The sequence below is a fragment of the Eupeodes corollae genome, chromosome 1, assembly GCF_945859685.1.
Source record: "Eupeodes corollae chromosome 1, idEupCoro1.1, whole genome shotgun sequence".
Taxonomy (NCBI): domain Eukaryota; kingdom Metazoa; phylum Arthropoda; class Insecta; order Diptera; family Syrphidae; genus Eupeodes; species Eupeodes corollae.
The window spans coordinates 112,229,391-112,251,740 of record NC_079147.1 but is presented as its reverse complement, the minus strand read 5'-3'; the positions used below and the strand labels follow the sequence as shown (position 1 = coordinate 112,251,740).

At 35.1% G+C, this 22,350-nt stretch overlaps 2 protein-coding genes across 3 annotated transcripts in view; both read right to left on the bottom strand.

Annotated features, from left to right (window-relative positions):
• Positions 1-819: 819 nt before the first annotated feature.
• On the bottom strand, positions 820-2,491 carry LOC129942793 (uncharacterized). Its single transcript, XM_056051868.1, has 2 exons — positions 2,340-2,491; positions 820-2,284 (listed from the first exon to the last, which is right to left on the bottom strand). The coding sequence occupies exons 1-2, from the start codon at positions 2,489-2,491 to the stop codon at positions 1,405-1,407; spliced, it is 1,032 nt and encodes a 343-aa protein (XP_055907843.1). The 3' UTR covers positions 820-1,404.
• Positions 2,492-10,913: 8,422 nt separating this feature from the next.
• The window catches only part of LOC129943176 (protein single-minded), a 56,937-nt gene continuing 45,500 nt past the window's right edge, over positions 10,914-22,350 (bottom strand). For both annotated transcript variants that reach the window (XM_056052450.1, XM_056052449.1), the window contains exons 2-9: positions 17,867-18,061; positions 16,701-16,870; positions 13,772-13,873; positions 13,525-13,695; positions 13,251-13,447; positions 12,291-12,397; positions 12,082-12,229; positions 10,914-12,007 (exon numbers count right to left, since the gene is read on the bottom strand). In XM_056052450.1, the coding sequence (XP_055908425.1) occupies positions 11,263-12,007; positions 12,082-12,229; positions 12,291-12,397; positions 13,251-13,447; positions 13,525-13,695; positions 13,772-13,873; positions 16,701-16,870; positions 17,867-18,041 (1,815 nt within the window). In that variant the 5' untranslated portion in view covers positions 18,042-18,061 and the 3' untranslated portion in view covers positions 10,914-11,262. The remainder of the gene's footprint in view (positions 12,008-12,081; positions 12,230-12,290; positions 12,398-13,250; positions 13,448-13,524; positions 13,696-13,771; positions 13,874-16,700; positions 16,871-17,866; positions 18,062-22,350) is intronic.

Below are 22,350 nucleotides of genomic sequence, written 5' to 3'. Positions count from 1 at the left end.
AGCTGTCAGACAAAGCAAATGTTCAGATAATTGATGGCTGAATCACATACACGCTTCAGCTTCGGCTTCGCCTGACGTTTACGAGTTCAGCCATAGGAATTCAATGTATGCTATCACAATGTAGCTTCGACCTCACGTTTTGTTTGACAATCTTAAGGAAAAGAATGTAATGTAACGTAATGTGACTCCAAACGGAAGCTCTAGTTCAATTTTCTGAACATTTGCTTCGTCTGACAGCTCAACTGCCATAAAAAATTGTAAACAAATAAAATATTTGCTTTTGGAGGAATTCCCATTTTGCAATTAGAAAAAATAAAAAAGGTACATAAGTTAATGAAATATAAATAGAATATAATATATACAATTTTTCTTGAAAATGTTTAATTATTTCAGAACAAAAAATGAGTTTTGAAGAACTACTCATTGACTTGGTGAGGGAACGGGAATTCCTTTATAACTCCAGGTCTAAAACATATAAAAATGTTTTAAAAAGAAATGCTGCATGGGAAGAGATTGGCCAAATTTTAAACAGACCAGGTAATTGCTTAAAGTAATAACAAGTTTAAATAATAACCTTCGTTTATTTCTACAGTTGGCGAGTGCAAGCAGCGGTGGAAGAGCTTTCGGGACCGGTTCGTTCGGGAGAAGCGCTCGATGGAACAACCGTCCGGGAGTGGATCTGCAGTGGGAGATATGTAGCTGGGAGTTTTTTGAGTTGCTGAAGTTCCTGATCCCATCGCTAACACCACGAAGGTATAAAAACACAATATTTGTTATTTTATAGTGTTAGATAATGTTTTTATGTGTTGTTGCAGGCAATTAGGGACCTACCAGCAAACTGCTTCAGTTGAGTTTGCTGCAGAGTTGCCGTCGCCAATTAGCGCGGATGATTTTAGTTTTGGAAATGACGATGACGACGGCAACGACATCACTCCAAAGTCCAAAGAGAGCGAGATGCACAAAGAGAAGGGCCGAAGAGGATTTTAAATCCTTTCTTGGAGGGTTGAATGCGACTGTCTCAGCCCATTTGAGCTCAGCACCCGCTCCTGCGCACGATTTGGACGAGGAGTTCATGCTTAACATGGCAAAGCGCATGAAACCGCTGAGTGAAGCAGTGCGTATGCGTCTGCACGCCAAAATATTAGCGGATATCAACGAGGAATTGCTAAAGCAGTTGGAATGATGTTTTTTTGTTTTAATTATGTTATTTTTTTATTTATGTTATTATTTACTGTTTATGTGATAACTTTGTTTTTTTTTTTGTTGTTTGAATTGTTAAATTGTTGTAATTAAATTATCATTTTTGTTATTTGTATGTACCATAATTCCTTATAATAATAATAAAAAGACTGAATAAAATGTTAAGCATTCAAAGATCTTTTTTTTTATTTGAAGAAATCGTTTTTAAATTTGGATGTTATTTAGATACTCCATTAATTTATCTCGCATCGCAAACGCAAGTTGAGAAGAGTTGTGCGATCCAATCGACCTGCATTTCGTAAGTGGTCCTACTTCCCTTCGCCAGAGACCTTCGATGAGGACATCGTTTTCATCGTAGCGATCGACAAAGTCTGGAGTTATGTATGCTGAATCGTTTAGCTTGACAAAATTATGCAGCACTACACTGGCCTTTACGATTTTGTCTGCATTTGTAGGCAACATATTAAGTGTTGTACTTAAAATTCTCCACTTCGCGACTAGTATTCCAAAGGCATTCTCAATAACTCTCCGAGCTCGAGAAAGCCTTTTATTAAAATTATGTTTTTCAATCGTGAGTAGTTTTCCAGGGTATGGCCGCATCAAATATGGTTTCAAGGGAAAAGCTGGATCACCTACCATGTAATGGTTGCAGGTATAATTGGAATTCGGAAGACGACTGGGAGGAGGGAAGTTTATTCGACCAGTTAAAACCCTTCTACCAAAAGATGAGTCTGCAAACACTCCACCATCACTTTGACTTCCGTACGCACCGATGTCAACTGCGACAAAAGTATAATTGGCGTCGCAAGTGGCCAGAAGAACTATCGAATGGTGTCCCTTATAATTGTAGTACTCCGAACCAGCTCCTGGTGGGCACTGAATATTGATGTGTTTGCCATCAATAGCTCCAACACAATTGGGTAAATTCCACAAATTTTGGAAGTCATGAGAAATGCGCTTCCAATCACTTTCTGTTGGTGGTGATAAATAGAAGGACATAAGGCAGGTCCAAAGAATATCGGCTGTTTCGTAAATGATGTTTGCAACTGTTGAATATCCCATACGAACTCCTTGGGATAAATACCTTGAAGAAAAATGTTGTAAGCAAAGAAATAAACATTTTCACTTGAATAACTTACAACAAAGTTAAGAAAAGTCGTGCACTTGGTTCAATAGGTTTTCTCCAACAAGTCTTCTCCAGATGTGGTTCAATAAGAGCGCGGAGTATCTCAAATGCGTTAGGAGACATACTTGTTATTTTAAAGAAGTGCTCTGGGTCTTTGTCCTTCATTTGGTTAAAGTTCAGAGCATAGAACCCTTCCTCATCTCTCCGCAGATTGAGCTTCCGGACCCATCAACGTCTCTCAGTCTGCTCTTCTTCTTGCTCTATGAGCTCAACATACCCACGATAAGCTGTGTAAGCTGCTTCCGCGATAATTTTAATTTTTTCGATTTCAAAATTCATATTTTTACTGCACGACAAACCAAAACAAACTTTTAAGAAAAAATAACAACTGCTAATGACAGAAGTGTCATTTTAGAAATGTCATAATAGAAATGTTATTCAAAGCAACCTCAAAGCATGCCCAACGTAACGCAGACGAAGCCGAATCTGAAGCGTATATGTGATTCAGCCATGAACTGAGCTTCCGTTTGGAGTCACATTACGTTACATTACGTTCTTTTCCTTACGATTGTCAAACAAAACGTGAGGTCTAAGCTCCATTTTGATAGCATGCATTGAATTCCTATGGCTGAACTCGTAAACGACAGGCGAATCCGAAGCTGAAGCGTGTTTGTGTTTCAGCCAACATTTCTTCGTATTGGTGAGAGAAAATCAACTTCGAATTCGAACTTCATTCTGATGACATTCATAATATGTACTCAAAAAATGAAATTCCTGCTTGTAACCTTCAACCGATAGATGGTGTGTAAGGTTAAGGGTCTAATTACATTAAGATTACATTACATTACGTATATTCAACGTAGAATTGGACGTTTAACTTTGTTTTGTACGTAAAACAACACGAAAAATTGGACACATGATTGTAACAAAAAGTACGTATTGAACAAATAAAAACAAAAAAAAACAGATGTAAACGTGCATGATTGTACTGTGTCTCTATAATTCATCTTTTTCCTTACAAATCTATATCTAGCTTCAGAATTGACATTTAGCCGAAATGGTCTATTTCAATTCGACCCCCGTGTAAACGTATAAAGTACGAAGTCTTTACAACCAGTAGTCTATGTCATTCAAATCCAAATCAACCCAACAATCAACATGGTGGTGGGTAAATAATTCTTGGTTTGTTTAATATTTAATGCATCGGTTTATTATTTACAAACCTAATAATAATTTTTGTTTCTTCTTTCTTCTAACCAATCTTCTTTTTGCATTCTAGGTCTGGGAGGCAGTTCACCAGGCGTCCGCAACAGAATATAACTCAGCCTTTATGTTTTTGTTTTGTTTTTGTTTTAAAGAATCATGGCTTCAAGTTCTAAGAAACCCACAACACTACGGAAAAACTTAGCTGAAAGAAGATATGATTAAACATTAAAGCAATCTCTTCATATAAAGACAAAAAAATGGGTTTCTTAAAAGCGTCAAAGGAAATTGATAGGATAATAAACCATTAGATAAAGTGGTGAGCGCAAAACTAGAAAGAACACTCATCTTTCCGCTAGAACTCGAAGAGTCTTTGGTTGATTATACTCTACACATGGAGGGAAAACTCTTTGGACTTACTCGCAATGACACAAAATCATTAGCATTTCAACTGACACTAAAAAACAATATACCAAACCCGTTTTCATTGGTAAACGAAGTTACAGGTAGGTCCTGGTTGCGGTTATTGCTTATAAGCGTCATCCATTTTTGTCGTTCCGGCAGCCGACTTGGATGTCTTTTGCTCGAGCTAGTGGAATTTCAAAAGAAAACGTTGACATTTTTTTCAACCACCTTGAAAAACTTATGGTGACGTACCGTTTCTCTCCTGACAAAATATTTAACGTGGATGAAACAGGAATTTCAGTTGTTCCATCCAAAGTGTCGAAAGTGTTGGCACTCAAAGGTCGAAGCCAGATAATAGCACTAACATCAGGTGAAAGAGGCTTGTTGATAACCGCAATTTTGTGCATGAGTGCTGGGGGATCGTTTGTACAACCAATGTTTATTTTCCCTATAAAAAGCGACAATGCAATTCTAATGAAAGGTGCACCGCCATGTTCCATTTACGCTAATCATCCATCCGGATGGGTTCAAACGAATTTATTCACGAAATGGTTCACTCATTTCCAGGATAAGCAAGGTAAAGCCATAGGCATTTTCACCTGTGCTTCTAATAATGGACGGACATGCAAGTCACACAAGGAATATTAAACTTGTGGACTTGGCTAGGAGTAATCACATTCTCATAGTCCACATTCTTTCCATCCCTCCGCACCCAAGTCACACAATTCAACCGTTAGACAAGACATTTATGGGGCCCCTCAAAAAATATTTAACAGAAGAAAATCGACGCTGGGTAATCAACAACGCAAGGGCTTTGACGCATTTCGATTTCGGGCGGGCCTCCTAAAATCTCAAGCAGGAGACATCGCGGTGAATGGATGTGCTTTCACTGGCATTTGTACATTTGATAAGCATATCTTCAAGGACCACGATTTTTTGCCTGCAGAAGAAGTTGATGGAACCAACTTAGAAACTCCTGGTCAGTTGAATGTGCCTACTAGTCCTCACGAGATTATGCAGACGGATCCAGATGAACCGTCCACTTCTACGTTAATAAGGTCAATTGCTGAAGTTTTGGAATCAAATTCTAAATCAATAGAAACATAACTTCACTTTTCGGAACCTTCTTCTTTCATAACACGTACACCCCATGAAATTTCTCCAATTCCCATCCGGACTAAGAAAATATCAATTCGTGGAAGAAAACGAGGGAAATCCGAAATTATTTCATATTCCCCTTCTTTCTTCTTTTGGAAGAATCGATGAAAAAATGGTGAACCAAATTTAAAGGGGGCAAAGCTAGAAAGAGAAATAAAAACTAAGCTTTGTTTAGATAAGAAGGTAGAAATATCTCAATCATATGATAGACTTCAACTTATTTTTCTTTGTATGGTTTATATTTCAGAAGGTTCTAAAGAATTTAAAGCTAAGAGAAAAGGAGATTAATCGTAAAGTTCGTAAAGTATCGTCTTCATCAGAAAGTGAGGAAGATTTCGTTCCAGACGAATCATCAGATTTAAGTCCTGATATGGCCCACCCTGGTCCATTTTGAAACCAATTGGGCCATATTAGGAGCCTTTTCGTAAAAATTGCGAAATGAAGTTGATTTAATTTTTTTTTTAAACTTACTATATAAATATGTTAAACATAAACAATAAATACATTTAACAAAATAATTAAAACTAACCTTTTGACTAGTGTAATCTACAATTAAATAATAAAATCATTGGCTATGCCTCTTAAAAACTCCTCAACCCAAAAGTCAATCCCTCACCTTCATATAACTCCGAAGTACGATCGTCTGCTCTTATATATTTCAACCCTTTAGTGGTTGGCTCTTCTCCACGAAAAAATTGTTAATAGTGCTTATCTCTCCCATTTTGAATTTTTTTGAGAGTTTTTACGAATTTCCAAATAGTTGGATGATCTTCTCCAAACTCGACTTGCATCCTTCGATGAGCGGATTCACAAAATTGTTTGTTCTGACACTAGGTCGACAAACGGTTCCTCCAAACGCTCCGGAGGTACGAACGCCATCGCTACAATTGTTCTGACCGAAAGCGCGAAATCGGCATCGTTGTTATACTGTGTCATCAAATGTTTGGCAGCCAATTGTTTCTTCATATTTTTGACGAAGTGGAAGAAGCAACTCTCAACTGGCACATTTGAAAACACGTGCCAAACCGCATTTATTTCAGCCATTTCATAGTCGCTTTAAGGGCGTTCAAAAATTGGACATGGTTCTGCTCAGTCTTATTTTGCAGCAAACCATACGCTACTGGAAACACGAAACTACTTCTCTCCGGCATTACCACATACACTTGGTAGAATAGCCTGGAAGCGATTCGGAATGTACCGTCTATATATATGAATATTTTTCATCCAGTTTGGCCAGAGTCAGTGGCTTTCTCTTCCGAATATAATATATAATCTAATCTAAGCCCCTGGGGCCCCTGAGCCGTGAAAAAGGAAATTTTCCACCTCATTCGGGCCGAGTGGGTATTGATACATTTGTGGTGGTTTAATCAGTTCGTCCAATCTATTGCGGTTAGGTGGGACACTTGACATCGCGTTTCAGTGCCTTTGCACAACCTTTTTCAAGGCGCCGTGGTTTGGTATCTTCCCACTTCCAGTAGGCGATTGATTTCTATATGCTTTATTTAAAATAGCCAACATCGATTGGATTGTAGTTGCAGACCTTTACCTCATATTTGACACCACCTGTACAAATATTTCTTTAGTTTTATAAATTACACTGTAATGAAATGTGTTTGTTGTTGACAATTTTTTGTTTTGAATAAAAAAAGTATGTCAAGACAAAAGAATTTTACTATATATTTTAAAAGGATAATATAACACCACACTATAATATGACTCTTTTCAATTTTCAAGCAGCATCGCTTCCATGCGTATGTAACTTCTAATTTGCTGAATGAAATTGTCAGAATCAGTAAAGGTGTGAATTCGTGCATGGCACCCCTCTGATATACGCTTATCACTCAATTTTTCAAAATTTTAAGTATGATACACTCGTGTGAAAGTCTATCACCATTCCTTTTCGATTTGACAATGTTCATAATTCTGGAAATTAAATGCAGGTAAAATGATAAATAAATGTTTAAAGTTAAATTACTGCCTGTGCTCTCATATCTACAAAATAGCGAGAGTCGTGGCTTGCTAGTTGAATTTAATTTTCAAAAATTTGAATAAAAACGATTCTGTTAGCGACGATCGGGATACCTTTTTACAACATATTTTTTTCCCTTTTGCGACCAACAGTTCTCAATCAGATTCTGGTCCGGAATGCTTTCTGGGTATAGAATTGACGAAATCACAAGAAGTGTCTGCGCCTGCGCCATATTACAAAAAATTTAGTTTTCTATTTGTATCAAATGTTTACCGTTCCAAAACAACACTGAACCATTGAAGCTATATTCTATATTTTGTTCTTAACATCGAAATATTTACAAGCAAGCTGTAAATTTCGATTGTATACTTTTTGTTCAGCATAAATGGTCATGGATAGTGTTCGGCAGGAATTTAAGTTATTGGGTATAACTTTTGATTTAAAATGCCCGAACCTACGTAAAATAAAAATCTGGGCACTAAACCTCTTTTTCCAAGTGATGGATCCAGTGGGGATGGGCCCTCTGGTAGAGCATTTTATTAATTTTCGTAAGAATTCAATAAAATTCAAAATGAGCCACCTTATAATATGAATTATTTATTTCGTATAGATAAATAAAATTCGTATTTCTTTCAGTGCTTTCCATTTTTTTTGCAAAAGATGCTACTTTTAGCTGAGGACTGCAATAAGAACACAATATGAATAGGAAATCAAGCCAATCGCGCCGCACAAGTTCATCAACTTTTAACCAATGGAGGATCCAGTGCGGTCCTATTTTTTAGAACTTGCTGTGGTGAGAAGTTTTTCATTTAATTTTTGAAATTCAAGTGCGTCGAATTGTCTCAAAATAAATTATTAAATACTTTATTTGTTTGTTTTAAATAAAATTATATTTGATAAACATAAAGTATTTTAAAATAAATGAATCATGGAATTTTAATATATGTACGTCCTAGAATCAAATAATTTGTTTAAAAGAGTAGCAACTTTGTAGTTTCTGTAATGGTATTTGACTATACTATAACCTTCTCAGGTGCAAAGTTCATAAATACCAGATTCTACCCTATGACTTAGAATCTGAGTCCGAAACGAACTTTCATATTTCATTCGTTGAAACGTATTTGGAAGAAAATGTCCAAACGTCAGGTTGGGGGCAGTGGGTTTTATTATTTTCGAGTCTATATCATCAAATACGTCATCTTCTGGGCTTTTAATTTCTTTTTCAACTATTTCTTCCTCTTGTATTTCTTGAATAACAGAATATTCTTCGAATATTTCTTCGCCCATTTCTTTAAAATCCACTTGATGAGCCACCATTTCCTCACTCTTGAAATTATCTTTATGGCATATGTTTTTTTGAGCGGTCTTGACCTAACGAATTTTTTTTGAGCTTGTAAACATCACTTCTGAAAAGTGTTTGCTACAAACTCTTTGTCTTTTGGGTAAGGCTAAACTAAAAGGCGTCGTCTTTGCTGTCAAAGCTCCCTGCAGTTACTTTAAATATCGAAATTTTAATTGCTATAAATTCAAAATTAATTTTTAACTCCAATATCTAAGTGAAAAATTGGGTGTGTCAACAATTTCTGGAATAACTGGATTAATACTAAGTCCCCAGTGATCAGCCCATCTAGTGAGCATATTGAGTGTATTTTGGAGGAGCTCTCTCAGTGTATTAGGATGTTCCCCTGTGACGGCGATAGCAACATCATCGGCATACGCAACCACTCTGTAGCCTTCCCTCTCAAGGGATATTAGTAGTTCGTTAACCACTATGTTCCACAGGAGAGGGGACAAAACACCACCTTGCGGAGTGCCTCTACTGACAGACCTTTTTGTGCAAAAATCTTCCAAACTAGAGTTGATGATCCTGCTTTTTAGCATAAGATTAATCAACTCACAGATTGAGTATTCGACGTTCGTTTAAGGTCGTCATAGAAGAACTGATAGCGGATATGTCAACGTTGTTGAAAGCGCCCTCAATATCCAAGAAGGCCACCATAGTGTATTCCTTTTTCTCTAGGGAGTATTCGATAGGTCTTACCAGAGTGTGCAAGGCTGTTTCTACCGATTTCCCTTTGCAGTAAGTATGCTGAGACATTGATAGTCTCTTCTCAATGTTGTTACGTATATGGATATCGATCAATCGTTGCAGAGTTTTGAGAATGAAAGATGATAGGCTAATAGGTCTTAGGCGAGCATTTGCCCGCCTTGGGAATGAAAACTACCTTTACATCTCTCCATCGCTGAGGTATATAGACCAGGTTTATACAACTTTTAAAGATCATCTCAATGATGGGAAAAGTTATATCAATGGTATATTGTAGCTCAGCTGGTACGATTTGATCTGGACCTGGAGATTTGTAAGGTTTGCACCTCGGTACATAAGAAATACCGATCTACATCGTGTCTTACAAATAGAAATGGTTACAGAAGTTGTTAAAAAATACGCTGTATCGTACAACCAGAGACTGCAAAGTCATACTAATTCTGAATGGAGTCCGTCTTGAATATAAGAAACCATGTAAGTGATTATACAAAGTTAAGAAAGAAAAATCTGTAGTAGATCCTTCAAGATTGGTCCTGATGAAGGGGTGGTTTTAGTAGTTAAGGGTCCCACAATTGTTGGTGTCGAATACTGCCAAGTGTCTTTTGAAGATTTCCTCCTGTAGAAAAAAAGAGCTTTATAGCAATTTATCTTATCGTCACTTTACAAGCAATAAGTACGATTTTGTTAATTTTGGGAAAAGAATCATGTGATGAAAACCAGTCTAGAAGTATTTAAATATCTTCAGCATCTTTCTTAACTCGATAATCACTCGCATCTACATTCTGATCTGACGTGTCCATTCGAACATTAGCAAGAGTTTCCAACCCGTCACATACCGTATTCATGGCATGAATTCCGTAAACCCATTTGCTTATCACACTTTCTTTTGTACTTCTTCCTCGAGAAATACCTCCTTCTGTCTTCGTCCATTTCATGATTGATCGTTCGATTATCATATCAATTGACAGTTTGACACAAATAGATATTTTTGCTTGCTTGAGCACTTGAATATGTATATATGGGGCAAATATGTGCATATTATCTTGAACATAACTCTTACAATCGCGATATCTCAGGAACGGTGTTATTTAGAAAAAAAGTCATTAGGACCATTTTTGTAGAGAATTTTGAGATTTCGATCTAAGCTCGCATTGGATTGATAGGGACTTTTAAATTTTATTTCTTAGGATAAACCCAAGGTCTTCACCAAAATTTGGCTCTGTCGGAATTTTTGTTATTTCAATTGTCTAAATTGACCGGACCAATATAATTTAAATGAGTATATTCAGAAGATACGGCATTTAACTGTATACGGTAAAATTACCGATTTTGTCATTCGGTTTTGTCTCTGCAAATCGTTTTCGGTCGTACGGTAAAAAAAAAACCGATTCGGCTTATGGTGGCAATGTTTTTATAGACAGTGCGTTCATTTTTCGTCTGGGCTACTGTCGAATAATTTATTGCTAGTTTATAGTGGTTTTTGTGAACGAGTACGAGTACGGTGTAGGGTTGAGTACGGTGTACGGTTAAATTACTGTACCGTCTGAACACTCCAACCGAAAGACACCGAATCGAGAAATTATCCGATACGGTGAAAATATCGAATCGTGTGAACGGGCTTTAAGTTCTCCTATAAATTTAGAGAAAGATTCTTCTTCCATCAGTGGAAATTTAATGTGGAGAGCTTCCACATTATTTTACAAAACTTATGTTGGACGATATTTTTTTAATAAAAAGAACCGTTACTTTTTCAATAAATATATAGATGTTGTATATTTACATGTTTGTATACCGAATTTGTTTTTTTGTTTTAACAATTTTATTCTTAAAGTATATTTTATTTTATATTATTAATAATAATATAAATGACAACGTGCGTATGAGGTTAAAACTACTAAATTATAATTATAAATACTTATAATTAAATGTGTTAGTTTACAATTTGTTCATATATGTATGTGTGCATATGTATATGTGTATGTATCTAGAAATAAATCGATGTAACGAGAAACCAAAAGAAATTAACTTAAGTAATTTCGGTCTTCTGTTACAAAAAATTAAAAAAAACGATATTAGCGTCTTGTGGATTTGATTTTTTGATTAGACGAATCCCTGCTTTGCTTTAAGCCTTATCCTATAACTTCCTATAAAATCCTAGTGAACAAACTCATTAGCTATAAAATGTTGCGGTTCTACGATCACGCTTGTGTATTGTGGCGGGTTGACATTGACATTTTTAAAGGTATCACTAAACGTACTTTCGACAGGATGATGCTGTTGGGAGTGATGTGGGGCGTGATTGTGATGATTGGACTGTAAGTCGCCATTGTGATGATTACTTTGCTGCGAATGTGGATGCTGGTGGTGATGATGATGATGATGGTTGTGGTGGGGATTTGAACTGTTGTCCGAGAAGTAGTTGAGCTCGAAGTTGTGGCTTAGATCACTGTAGGTGGTGTGCGGGGATGTATCGTTGATAATGGATGCATTTCCGGTTGACATTTGACGTTCACTCTCGGAACTGCTGCTACAACTGCTCGAATTCGCCGAAAACGGTCGGATAATATTGGCGTCAACGGAGTCGTAGTAGTAATGATTGTTGTAGTAGTTGCTATTGCTACTAGTGGTGTCGGCGAATTGAATACTTTGGTTTATGCTGGATGTGACATCGTGCACAGGTGTAGGGTAGACCTGGGCATAGTCGAAACTTCCTTGTGACAGTCGGGACTGGAAGCATTGTTCGACCTTTGAGGTAACAGTGGGAGTGATGGCGGTAGGAGTCCCCACTGTTGCCGGTGTCGTCGAATGGACCACATGTGACGAAATCACCGGGGTAAGTGGTTCACTTTTAACAGCTCCTTGAATCTCATTCAAAACGAACTCCTTCGCTTCCAGCTCACTGAAGTAAACAAACACGATTCACAATTATTATTTACAATTCCGCGTGCATGGTGCGTGATGATGTTTACTCACCTAAGTACGTAATTCACACTCACAATACAGTGCGGCCGAGATGAGCGAGTGTTGTGCACAACAGTGGCGTACGATTGCACCCAAACCCACCCTCCTCCTTTTGTAAGGAATCGGTAATATTTGGTGGTAACTTGTCCTTTAAACATCACTGCAAATAATAAAAGAAAGGATTTTAGGGGAATTCAGATGGAAACAAAAATATTGCTTACGTATTTGATGAGAACATCTCATAGGCAAGGCATCGGCAACATGAATATATTGATAAAGAGTTTTTTCTATTAAATCCTGGGGCTCGTATCCTGTTAGTTGAGATACTCTGTAAAAAAATTTAAAAAAAAGAACACTGTGCTATAAAATAACAATTATTTTGTGTATATTTTGTACAAATCTCCCCCGACCATTGGCTATCGATCCTAGTCCTGGCCAAGGAGGAAGCATAAAGATAACAAAAGAAATTAAATCCCATCAAATGATGAGGGTAATTGAGTGGGATAATGTCTGGCATATGGTTTCGGCTGGAATGCATAGTGTTAAGTATTCTTTATTTCTGAGGGTTAATCGTTCCTCGTATACAAGTAACATTCAACGGGGGATGCTTCTGAAGTAAATAAATATTTGGGCAAGCGTATTGGATTTCCATGAATTTGCATAAGAATCAGGGGGGGTGAAGAAGTGGAAGTCTTTCTATCATCATGAGCTTAAATTAAGTGCCGACATTTGATTTAAAATAGTACAATGGAAATTGTTTTCAAGTGGTTTCGGTTTTGTTCTGTTATGATAAAGGGTGTGAGATATTGGATTTAAGGAAATGGAATCACGTTAGCGGACCATTGTCCTGATCGACAAAAACTCAGCCATTTTTAAAGAAATAAAAGATTGAACATTTTTTAATGACTCAGAAAGTTCTTGGTTTTCAAACTTTGAAGGTGCTCAAAAGTTTTACATAGCATCATAGTGTGGGTTGAACACTTCCTCCATGCAGAACAAAAGGTATTCCGATAATTGCAGGAAAAGAAAGAGATTATTTAACAATTTTCTACACAAATGTAGAGCTCCAAAACTTACAATATATTCCGGGACACAACTGCTTTTAATTCCCATTACACCCTGTTTTAACGTAGCTCAAATATTGACGATGTATCTTTTAAATTAAAATTAAAATATCTCACCTTGCATCCAAGAAAATCAACTTCAAGTCCATACTGGCTCGGAACATAAACATATTTTGATGTAATTTAATTTCGGTTATCGCTGATGATGGCAGTGAATGACCAACAGCAACTAATCCTAAATTTTGTATACACCTTTGACCATCTCCATAGTCAGGAAATATTCTCGCTTTCAGGTATCCAGAACAGTGTATTACCTTTTTATTTAAAAAAAAAGTTCAATTATGTTAATAACAGCATTACTTTTAAAACTAATAGTTTTTTTAAATTTTACCTTAAATCCAGAAGATGTCAGTCCAGCATTTCTCTTAGCTAAAACACATTTCATTCGTAGGAAAAATGTTTTTTCTATTTCAATTGTATAAGAACCTCGTTCACCTTGTCCACCAGAAACGTAAGGATTTGGAGTATTGGTTGGTAAATTTAGTGAATTTATAAAAACATCCTATAAAAGATAAAGTTAAGAATAAACATGAGTTTTGTGTCAGAAAGAATTTAAATGTAAATGTAAAAAAACTTACTGGATTTTGGTACATATCAGGTCGAAGGGATAATATCGCATTCATTTCATCTTGATCGAAATTATGAATATATTCGTATATTGAATTTCCGGTTAATTCAACCTGGAATTTAAAAAGAATAAGAATTTATTTAATATATAATTTACAAGTCATTTGGTTACAATTTGAAAAAAAAAAACAATAACGGCCAATTTCTTGACAGTCTCAAGACTCATTTCTACATCAAGTACTCAAGCCTTATAACTCTCATTCTTCGATTCATTAGTCCCTCAAATTTGGATTATATAAGAACTCGGTTCAGCAATGTATTTATACTTCTTCTAAAGCAAAAAGTCATAAATAGGAGCTTCATAATGTTAAAAGTTGTGGAAACACAGTGTAACATTTAGAGAAGCATTTAGTTTATTTTAGTTTTTGTTCTCGTTTTGTAGATGGCCAGTTTGCTAGGTCCTACCTCTAGTCTTGTGTTCAGCATTCTGAAGTTAAATAACCTCATCCTGTTCCAGAGGTAGAACAAAATACAGGTAAATATATATTAATTCTGTTCAAATGAATAAATTTAACTTTTTTGTTTTTATGTATAAAAGCAGACAGAGGCGGACAGCTTGTGGAGCTAAAAAGAAAGACAAGTCATTCTTTCAGATCATTCAAAATCCGAAAGAAGAACCACTATATTCTCTTTTTTAAGGTTGCGAACATAAATCCATTCTGCTCTTCTTGGAGGAGTGGAGAAAGAGAAAGGACCAGCTCCGATATCCAAAAACCCGGCGAAGAACAATTTTTCAAGAAATTGCAAAAGTTCTTGAAGAACACTGGTCAATTTTTGATGAGAAGGAATTAGAACCACAATTAAAAAATATGAAAAAGCGCTACAACATTATCATAGTCAATAATAAGAAAACGTCGACTAGTCGAGGGCGAATGAATTGTCCATACTTTAAGATGATGGCTGAAATTTACCTCAACGAGGTACAAGTTAGTGAGACCGAAACAATGAGTTCCCTTGTGCAATCCTCAGGGGTCTTTCCGAGTTTGCCCTTGACACGCGTACTCTCAATATCTTTCAAGCAAAGATGTCATATTGACTACCCAGTTGTAAACAAATTTGGGATCCCAAAATTGCCCTATTGGCTATCGCGGTTGACTGTTTAATAGTCAATTTGACTACCAAAATAATCAATAGGATGACTTCATTCGTTCTGTGTTTCTAATACTTTCTATCATTTAAATTGCATGCTTTAAAATATGTTTTAAAGATTGCCCGACTCTAAAGGATTATTATAGTAAGGAAGTTCAGTGCAACACGAATATTTGTATATTTATCAAAAAATAATAATCTAAAAAAACACCAAATTTAAACGAAATTAAAATAATTTTAGATAACACATAACTCATACCAAATCCAATAAGACGTGAAAACGCAATTTTTATTTCGAATGAAAGTGAGAATATAAAATCCAAATCCTAAAATAAATATCCGCTCCAACCAAAACTGACAGATTTTTTTAATCTTGTTTGTAAAATGATAGAATTTTGAGTCAAAACTGTCTACGGAGTGCTACAACAAAATTAGCAAAAAAGCTTAGTTCCATTTAATCGGGATCTTAAACCCGCAAAACCTCAAACCCGATTTTAAATCTAATGAAGAAATGCTCGAGTTCTAAGTATTTTAAAAATGGCGTTCCGTAGATAAACCGAGAATTACTAGAACAAGTTTTTATCTTATTTTAGAGCTTCGTCTAGAAATGACCGAAAAGGTATCAGTTAAAAAATAAGTCTAATGTAAAATCAAAATTTTGTTCAACCGATGCATGTAGATAGAATAAATATTAAGTTTTAATAGTTATTCAAGTTTCATATACAAATATGTGGTAGAAATCAATAAGATTTTTGAACCAACAAAATCGTGAGCTAAAATAATACTGAACCAGGATTGTGCAGTTAGGCTCACAGAAACAAAATGTTTGCCAAACGTACGCTAAAATTTTACATTTACTCTTACTTGTACTTAATTTAAATTTGAGTTTTGCCTTTTTTTTTAAATAATGAAAATCTTAGAAAACTCAAAAAAAGGTCAACCAAAAAATAATGCTGATGGCCTTATTAAAATTCAACCAGCGGCTCTTCTTGATTCTAATTATTTTACAAATGATTTCATCCAAAATAAGGCAAATTGGTTAAAACAGATTTATGTACATAAATTTATGAATTTTGAATATTTAAGAAGCTTTTGAAATTTGTATTCGCAATACGCTAGAAGTGGATACTCCTGATTTTCTTTTCCTATTCGAAGTTCTTAAAATATTCCTATGCCAAAAGCACAAAATAAAATTTATTCATATATTCAAAACAGATCAACCCATTTTATAGTCTGGGAAATATCAAATAAAATAAACACACACTTTTGAGTAAGGAAATAAGGGAAGTTTATATTTGTGGGTGGTGTAAAGAAAAATAGCTTAAATCAAACATTTTTAGAGAGCAATAAAACCTTCGTCATTTTGAAATTTTTTGAAAATTTGGTAGAAAGTTTGAGAATTTTCTTTTTCTCAGTCATATTGACAAAATAGTAGAATTAAATATAAAAAAACTGTCAAATCTAATTTTCTCAACATTTTACCAGATGTCAAAAAATGTATTCTTCGTTGGTCTCTCTAAAAATCTTTTATTTGGATCCTGACACGTCTAGAAATGTCAAAATTTTCAATTTTACAAAGCGAACAATAACTTCTTATGGAAAGTTATAAACAAAGATGATTAAATGTCCCTAAATTCAATATGACTGACTTTTCATTTTTACCGATTTCTTACAGTATAACCCTATTTTACAGACTATATCATCTATACAAGGTCTTATAAAAAAAGCACATATTCCCAGACTTGCAGCTCTAGAAGCAAAGATATGTATATAGCTAACCAAAGCTCTTACCTGACTTAATCCCAAGTGCACCGACGCTGTCTCAGATATGTACATAATTTTTCCATCAGGTGCCACTACAAATATAAAACCATCTAAAGTCTGAAGTAGATGTGAGCCAAGTTCTTTTATAGCTGCTCCTCTCTGCATTGGCTGTGAAGAACCCCAAGCTTCTCCGAGTCCTTAAAAAAAATACAATAAAAACAAAAAAAAAAACAACAAAGCATTAATAATATGAAAAATTGCATAAACATTATTCCCAATTAATCTCATTTTTTTAATAAACAAAACTGAATGAATTAGCGAACAAAAAAAACACACACACAATATCCTGGCAAAAACAAAAGCGCGCTCGATGACGCAAAAGTGCCACGCCATTCATTCATTGCTTCCACATACACCCGACACGGTTTATAATACAACCCGCTTAAATCCTTAACACAATGCCAAAGCACACTGAGAGCCACAAGGAGGATGTTTTTCCCACACCGCCACCGTGCTATTAAAATAATAAAAAGTATAATAATAATTATTATAACAACAAGAATATAAAAGGATATGCTGTAGGACAAAAAAGACCACCACTCCTGTGTCCTGTCATTGTCTTGTGCAATTCGGCGGGGGTTGTCAGCCGTCCCACGTTTGACAGCGGAATATTCACAATGCCATCATCACCCCACAAAGTTATTTTGAAGTCGATGATGATGACGAGGACGACGAACAAGGACGTCAAGCTGGCTCTTGTGTGTGAATTTAAGGACTTCACTGGTCCTAGAATAACATCATATATGTATACGTAAAACGTATGTCTATGCACCCCAAGAGCATACTGTAAGCACATTCACTAAAATATGTATTTTGGGGGTGATATGGTGTATATTGCCCAAAGCGATTTTTTGGTTTGTTGTTCTTGTTTTTTATTCTGAATGAATGGGTGGTGCTGTAGCTGTGTCCTGGTGCTGGTGCATCATGTCAAATGGTGCGAGATTGAAAGGCAACGTACGCTCAATGAACTGATTTAATTGTTCCAATTATTTTCATATGGAGCACGAATTCGAACGAACCCAACCAAACGAACGTCTGTCATTTGAGGTTGTTTCTTACACACGCATCAAAGAGAAGAAAAATTAAGGACTAATACACAATTTTGTTGTTTTTTATTATTTATAAGGACTCACCATCCGGAAAAACTTGTCGCATTTTAAGGTAGGATGTTGTTAATCTTATGATGGACGCCTTGTCCAATTGCGATGTGATTGCACTTGGCAATGGAAGTAATTTGGCCAATTCGAAGAATTCGGCATTTTCCTTTTCACGTCGGGTCCTTGCAGCGTTTTTACTTTTCTCCTTCATTGCACACGTTTTCGCAAGACCTGTAATTATAAAGCCAACAAAATAATATCAGTAAATTGGACATCAAGTTTCGAATTTGAGTTAGGGTCATTTATAAAAAACAAAACTATTCCTTGACTAACCCAGAAGATCGTTTTGGTTGTAATCCTTAAGGACTTTTCTTTGGTATTTCATTTCTATATATAATAAAGTGTTTTAAGATATAATTCCGAACGTGCTTTATATGAAGATACACACTCGACTATCACCTGTTTAAGACTGATGGAATATTCGAAAAAGTCTTGGTAAATATGTGATTTTTTTGAAAGAACGGAAGGAAGTCCGAATATCGCATTTCCCATTGGCTATGTAACAGGTTGATTTGAAAACAACAAAAGTATAGAAATCACCTAATATCTATTGAATCTACCTGTTTTGGTGCTTCACTAATTGTATATAGATATATGCGATCCTTCATCAGGAGTTCTAAAAGAATTAAAGGTTCATTCATGAATTTAGGTGCAAAAATGGAAGCTGATGATTGTAGGTAGGTAATTTTAAAACGGCAATCCAAGGTAAATACATATGGAGGAATTTATGAATGAATTCTATACAAGTGTCCTTATTCTTATAAGAAAGTTGGTAGATCTTGCTTTGCAAACACATAATATAGGTCTGTTTTATTTGTATATAATGTATGTAATGGGATTATAGTTTAAATATTTTAAGAGGTTGAGAAACGTGATGAAAACTCATACAAGTTGATAAAAATTATAGAACTGCATGAGGTCAAACGTGAGATTTAATTTTTTTTGTATTTTGGCACGCAATATTGGAGGCCTAGGACTTATTTAAAGAAACAAAAAAAACGCACATGTAGTTTGGTGTCTAGTCTTGCTTTAGTTGACTTACGCTTATACGTATTGTTTGATCTTGAACAAAATTTATAAAAAAGTTATCAATTATAAGAAATCGGTTATACTGTACAATAAATATGACAATCAAGGCATATGTAACGGTTTAGATTAGATTGCTTGTCTTAAATAATTAACATGTAAGCATGGCATTCTGCCGTCTGCCAAGTTGAAAAAAACATAAATTGGAAACTTATTTTTTATGAAATATAATTTATAAATAAATGAATTACATGATTTAAAAAGTTTTTTTTTTCAAATAGTTTACTATTGAAATTATATATTATCTTCAGAAAGTCTCATTAACAATTCTCCCCCAATAATTTAGAGCCGGTTTGCATTACATATACACTTCGTTCAACAATGATACAATTTCATTTTCGTTCAAAAAACCCGTTCCAAGAACATTTCTCTTGATATCTTAAAGAATTGGAAATTTACTCATGAAGTGAAATACATCTTCTCTCACTTGTTGATCAAATAAGGAGTATAATATTGGTAAATCGTCCCTATGTGGAATGAAGTTAAGAGGTACGAGTTCACCACGCAGCTTTACCATCATCGGAATAACCTCTACGCTGTATTTATCCCGAAAATAGTTCTTCGCCTCCAAATTGTGGTTGAGTTGACTGTAAATAGCTCTGTGCAGAGACCCAGTTGCTAATTTAGGCATTTTTCATATAACATATCATCCACTTTTGCAATTAGGTGGTACGGTGATTCTTTCCATTGGTTGAAATCAAATTTATCTATGTTTAGGTCCATGTCACTCTCCATAGCAAGTTTCATCCATTCTGCATACCATGCCAACCTCTCTCGAATAGTTTGAAGTACCACTAGCTTCGGTAACCGGTAATTATCCACATTCATGATTTTGAGCACAAAATCAATCTGTATTCGAAATGTTCGTACCAAGAGTGGCTGCAGTCCGGTATCCAACATAACTATATAGTTCGGCGTTTTAACGTAGAAGCGTAAAAATGTTTCACATCTACAAATTGATTCGCTCCCCCCACTTGAGCTGCATAAAATAAGATAAAACAGTGTACTTACTGCTGTGTGCGATATTTCTGTTTGAGAAACACCTACTCCAAGATGCTGATGGCAGCTTTTGCACTTGTAAGCTTTTCTCTCCGATGCGTTTTTTTTCATTAAGGCAGTTTCTACCTCCTCCGTCCTTGAAAATCATGATCTTGGACTTTTCCATGTTTACTATTAGGTTTCATCTTTCACAGTACTCACAAATCCGGTTTATCATAAGATGAAGTGATTCTGGAGATGAAGCGAGAACCACAATATCATCCGCAAACAAGAGTGCTTTAATTAATTCACCCGCGTGTTCGATACCAGCAGATAAGAAATCGATTAAGTCTTCGTTAAATAGAGCGAATAGGCTTGGACTGATCGTAAAACCTTGTCGAACGCCTGATTCAGTTCTTAACCAATCCTATCTTTCTGTACCATTCCAAACTGCTGCATTAGTATCCAGATACAGGCTTTTCACGGCTCTTCCAAATTTTAACGACATTCCATACCAAAGAGCTTATAGAAAAGAGCTTGCCTATTCAACGTGTTAAATGCAGACTTTAAATCCACGAAAAGCGCGTATAACTTCTTTTTTCTTCTTATAAATGAATCAGCAATGCTTTTCAGAACAAAGATATGATCGATTGTTGAGTAACCGGATTTAAAGCCTGCCTGAGATTCTTTCAACAGCTTATTTTCTTCAATACAATTATTGAGCCGTGTTTGCAGCACAGCTGTAAATATTTTATAACATGAATTTAAAAAGGACATTAATTGATAGTTCCGCTTCCTTTTTTGTGGATCGGAAAAATGATTGATTCCCTAGATTCTTGAGGAATCATACCTGTTTCCAACCACTCGTTGTAAACTGCAGTAAGCTTACTTATTAACTCAACGGTTCCATAGTTAAAAAATTCCGCTGGTATCCCATGTGAGCCTGCCGCTTTTCCAATCTTCATTTTTTTCATTGCTGCATCTAATTCTTCGTTGGTTATATATGAGTCCAAAACCTCATTATAAATACCCGGATTGCAAAATGAAAGTTGTTTCATTCATGAATTGGGTTTAGCAAATTTTTAAAATGGTTTGCCAAAAGCAAGTGGCTCAACTTGGGATGGATTTTAAAGGTTTTACCATTCAAATTGTTCACCAACTTCCAAAAGTCCTTCGAGTTCATACAATTTGATAACCGATTGATTGATTTGAAACAAAAGGTCTTGTAATAGCTTGAAGATATTGTCTTTCAAAGTGCTCATGGCTTGAGCTACGATAAGCTCTTAACCATCCAAATGATAACTTTCTGGCCTTTTTACACTCTAGATCAAACCAGGGTGCTATAAAGCTATCGTGTGCTTTCCTAATACTGCACAACGTTACGTTCTCGGTATGATGCTTTAAACGTTAATATCTAACGATATTATGGAAAGATATCAAGCTGAGTATGATATCCCACTTTTAAAAACCCTCCGTCCAAAACAACTTGTATTGAACAGTTCGAAAGAAAATTTCTTATTCAACGAAGAACAGATTCGTCAATACCAAAAGCACGCATTTTCGATAAAAGAGCAAGGAGGTGTGATTGGACCTTTCTTCTTAGAAAACAACCATGGAACGACTGTCACTTGATACCGACTAATATGTGTCAGAAAACGTTCGAAAATTACCTCAAAATAAAACTCGCAACAATTCGCGTGGTTGTCATTTAAATGGTGTGCTATTTTACACACAGTGTCAACGTTCAAACTTTATAATAAAAAAGAAATATCATGAAAAAAAATATATTGTATGTGTTTCACTTACTTACCGCAAAATAGATAGCCCTAACAAAAATTGATTTTCGAATCAAATATCTTTTCAAAAACTAAAGATATTGACTTTAAACTAATTCTATTTTATAAAAATTATTCTTATCAACATTCAGTTGAATTTTGAGAAAAATCGAATTGACAGTTTTTTTGCCAACAAATAAAAATCTAAAAAACATTACTAAAACTTGATTAAAACAGATTTTCGACTTTAACACGTTTTTCAAAAGTAGAAATACGGCCCTTAAACAAATTTAATATTATAGAAAATATATAGAAAATATTGTTTTCGACTTTCAGTAAAATTTTTCATACAAAATTAAAATCCGACATACAAAATTGAATGCAAGATTTGTAAAAGTTGATATTCAAATATCTATATCTGGTGAATAAATTGTGCTTAATTTTCTTACAAAAATTCAATCTGTAATCGTTTATTTCAAGAAATGCTACTAAAATTGGTTGAAATTGGTTCTCGACTAAAAATCTCGTTTAACAAATTTTAAAATCAAACTGTTTCATCATATGCAATATTGTTGGTTATTTGTATTTAATCTTTTAGAACAAATAAAAACAAAACATTTT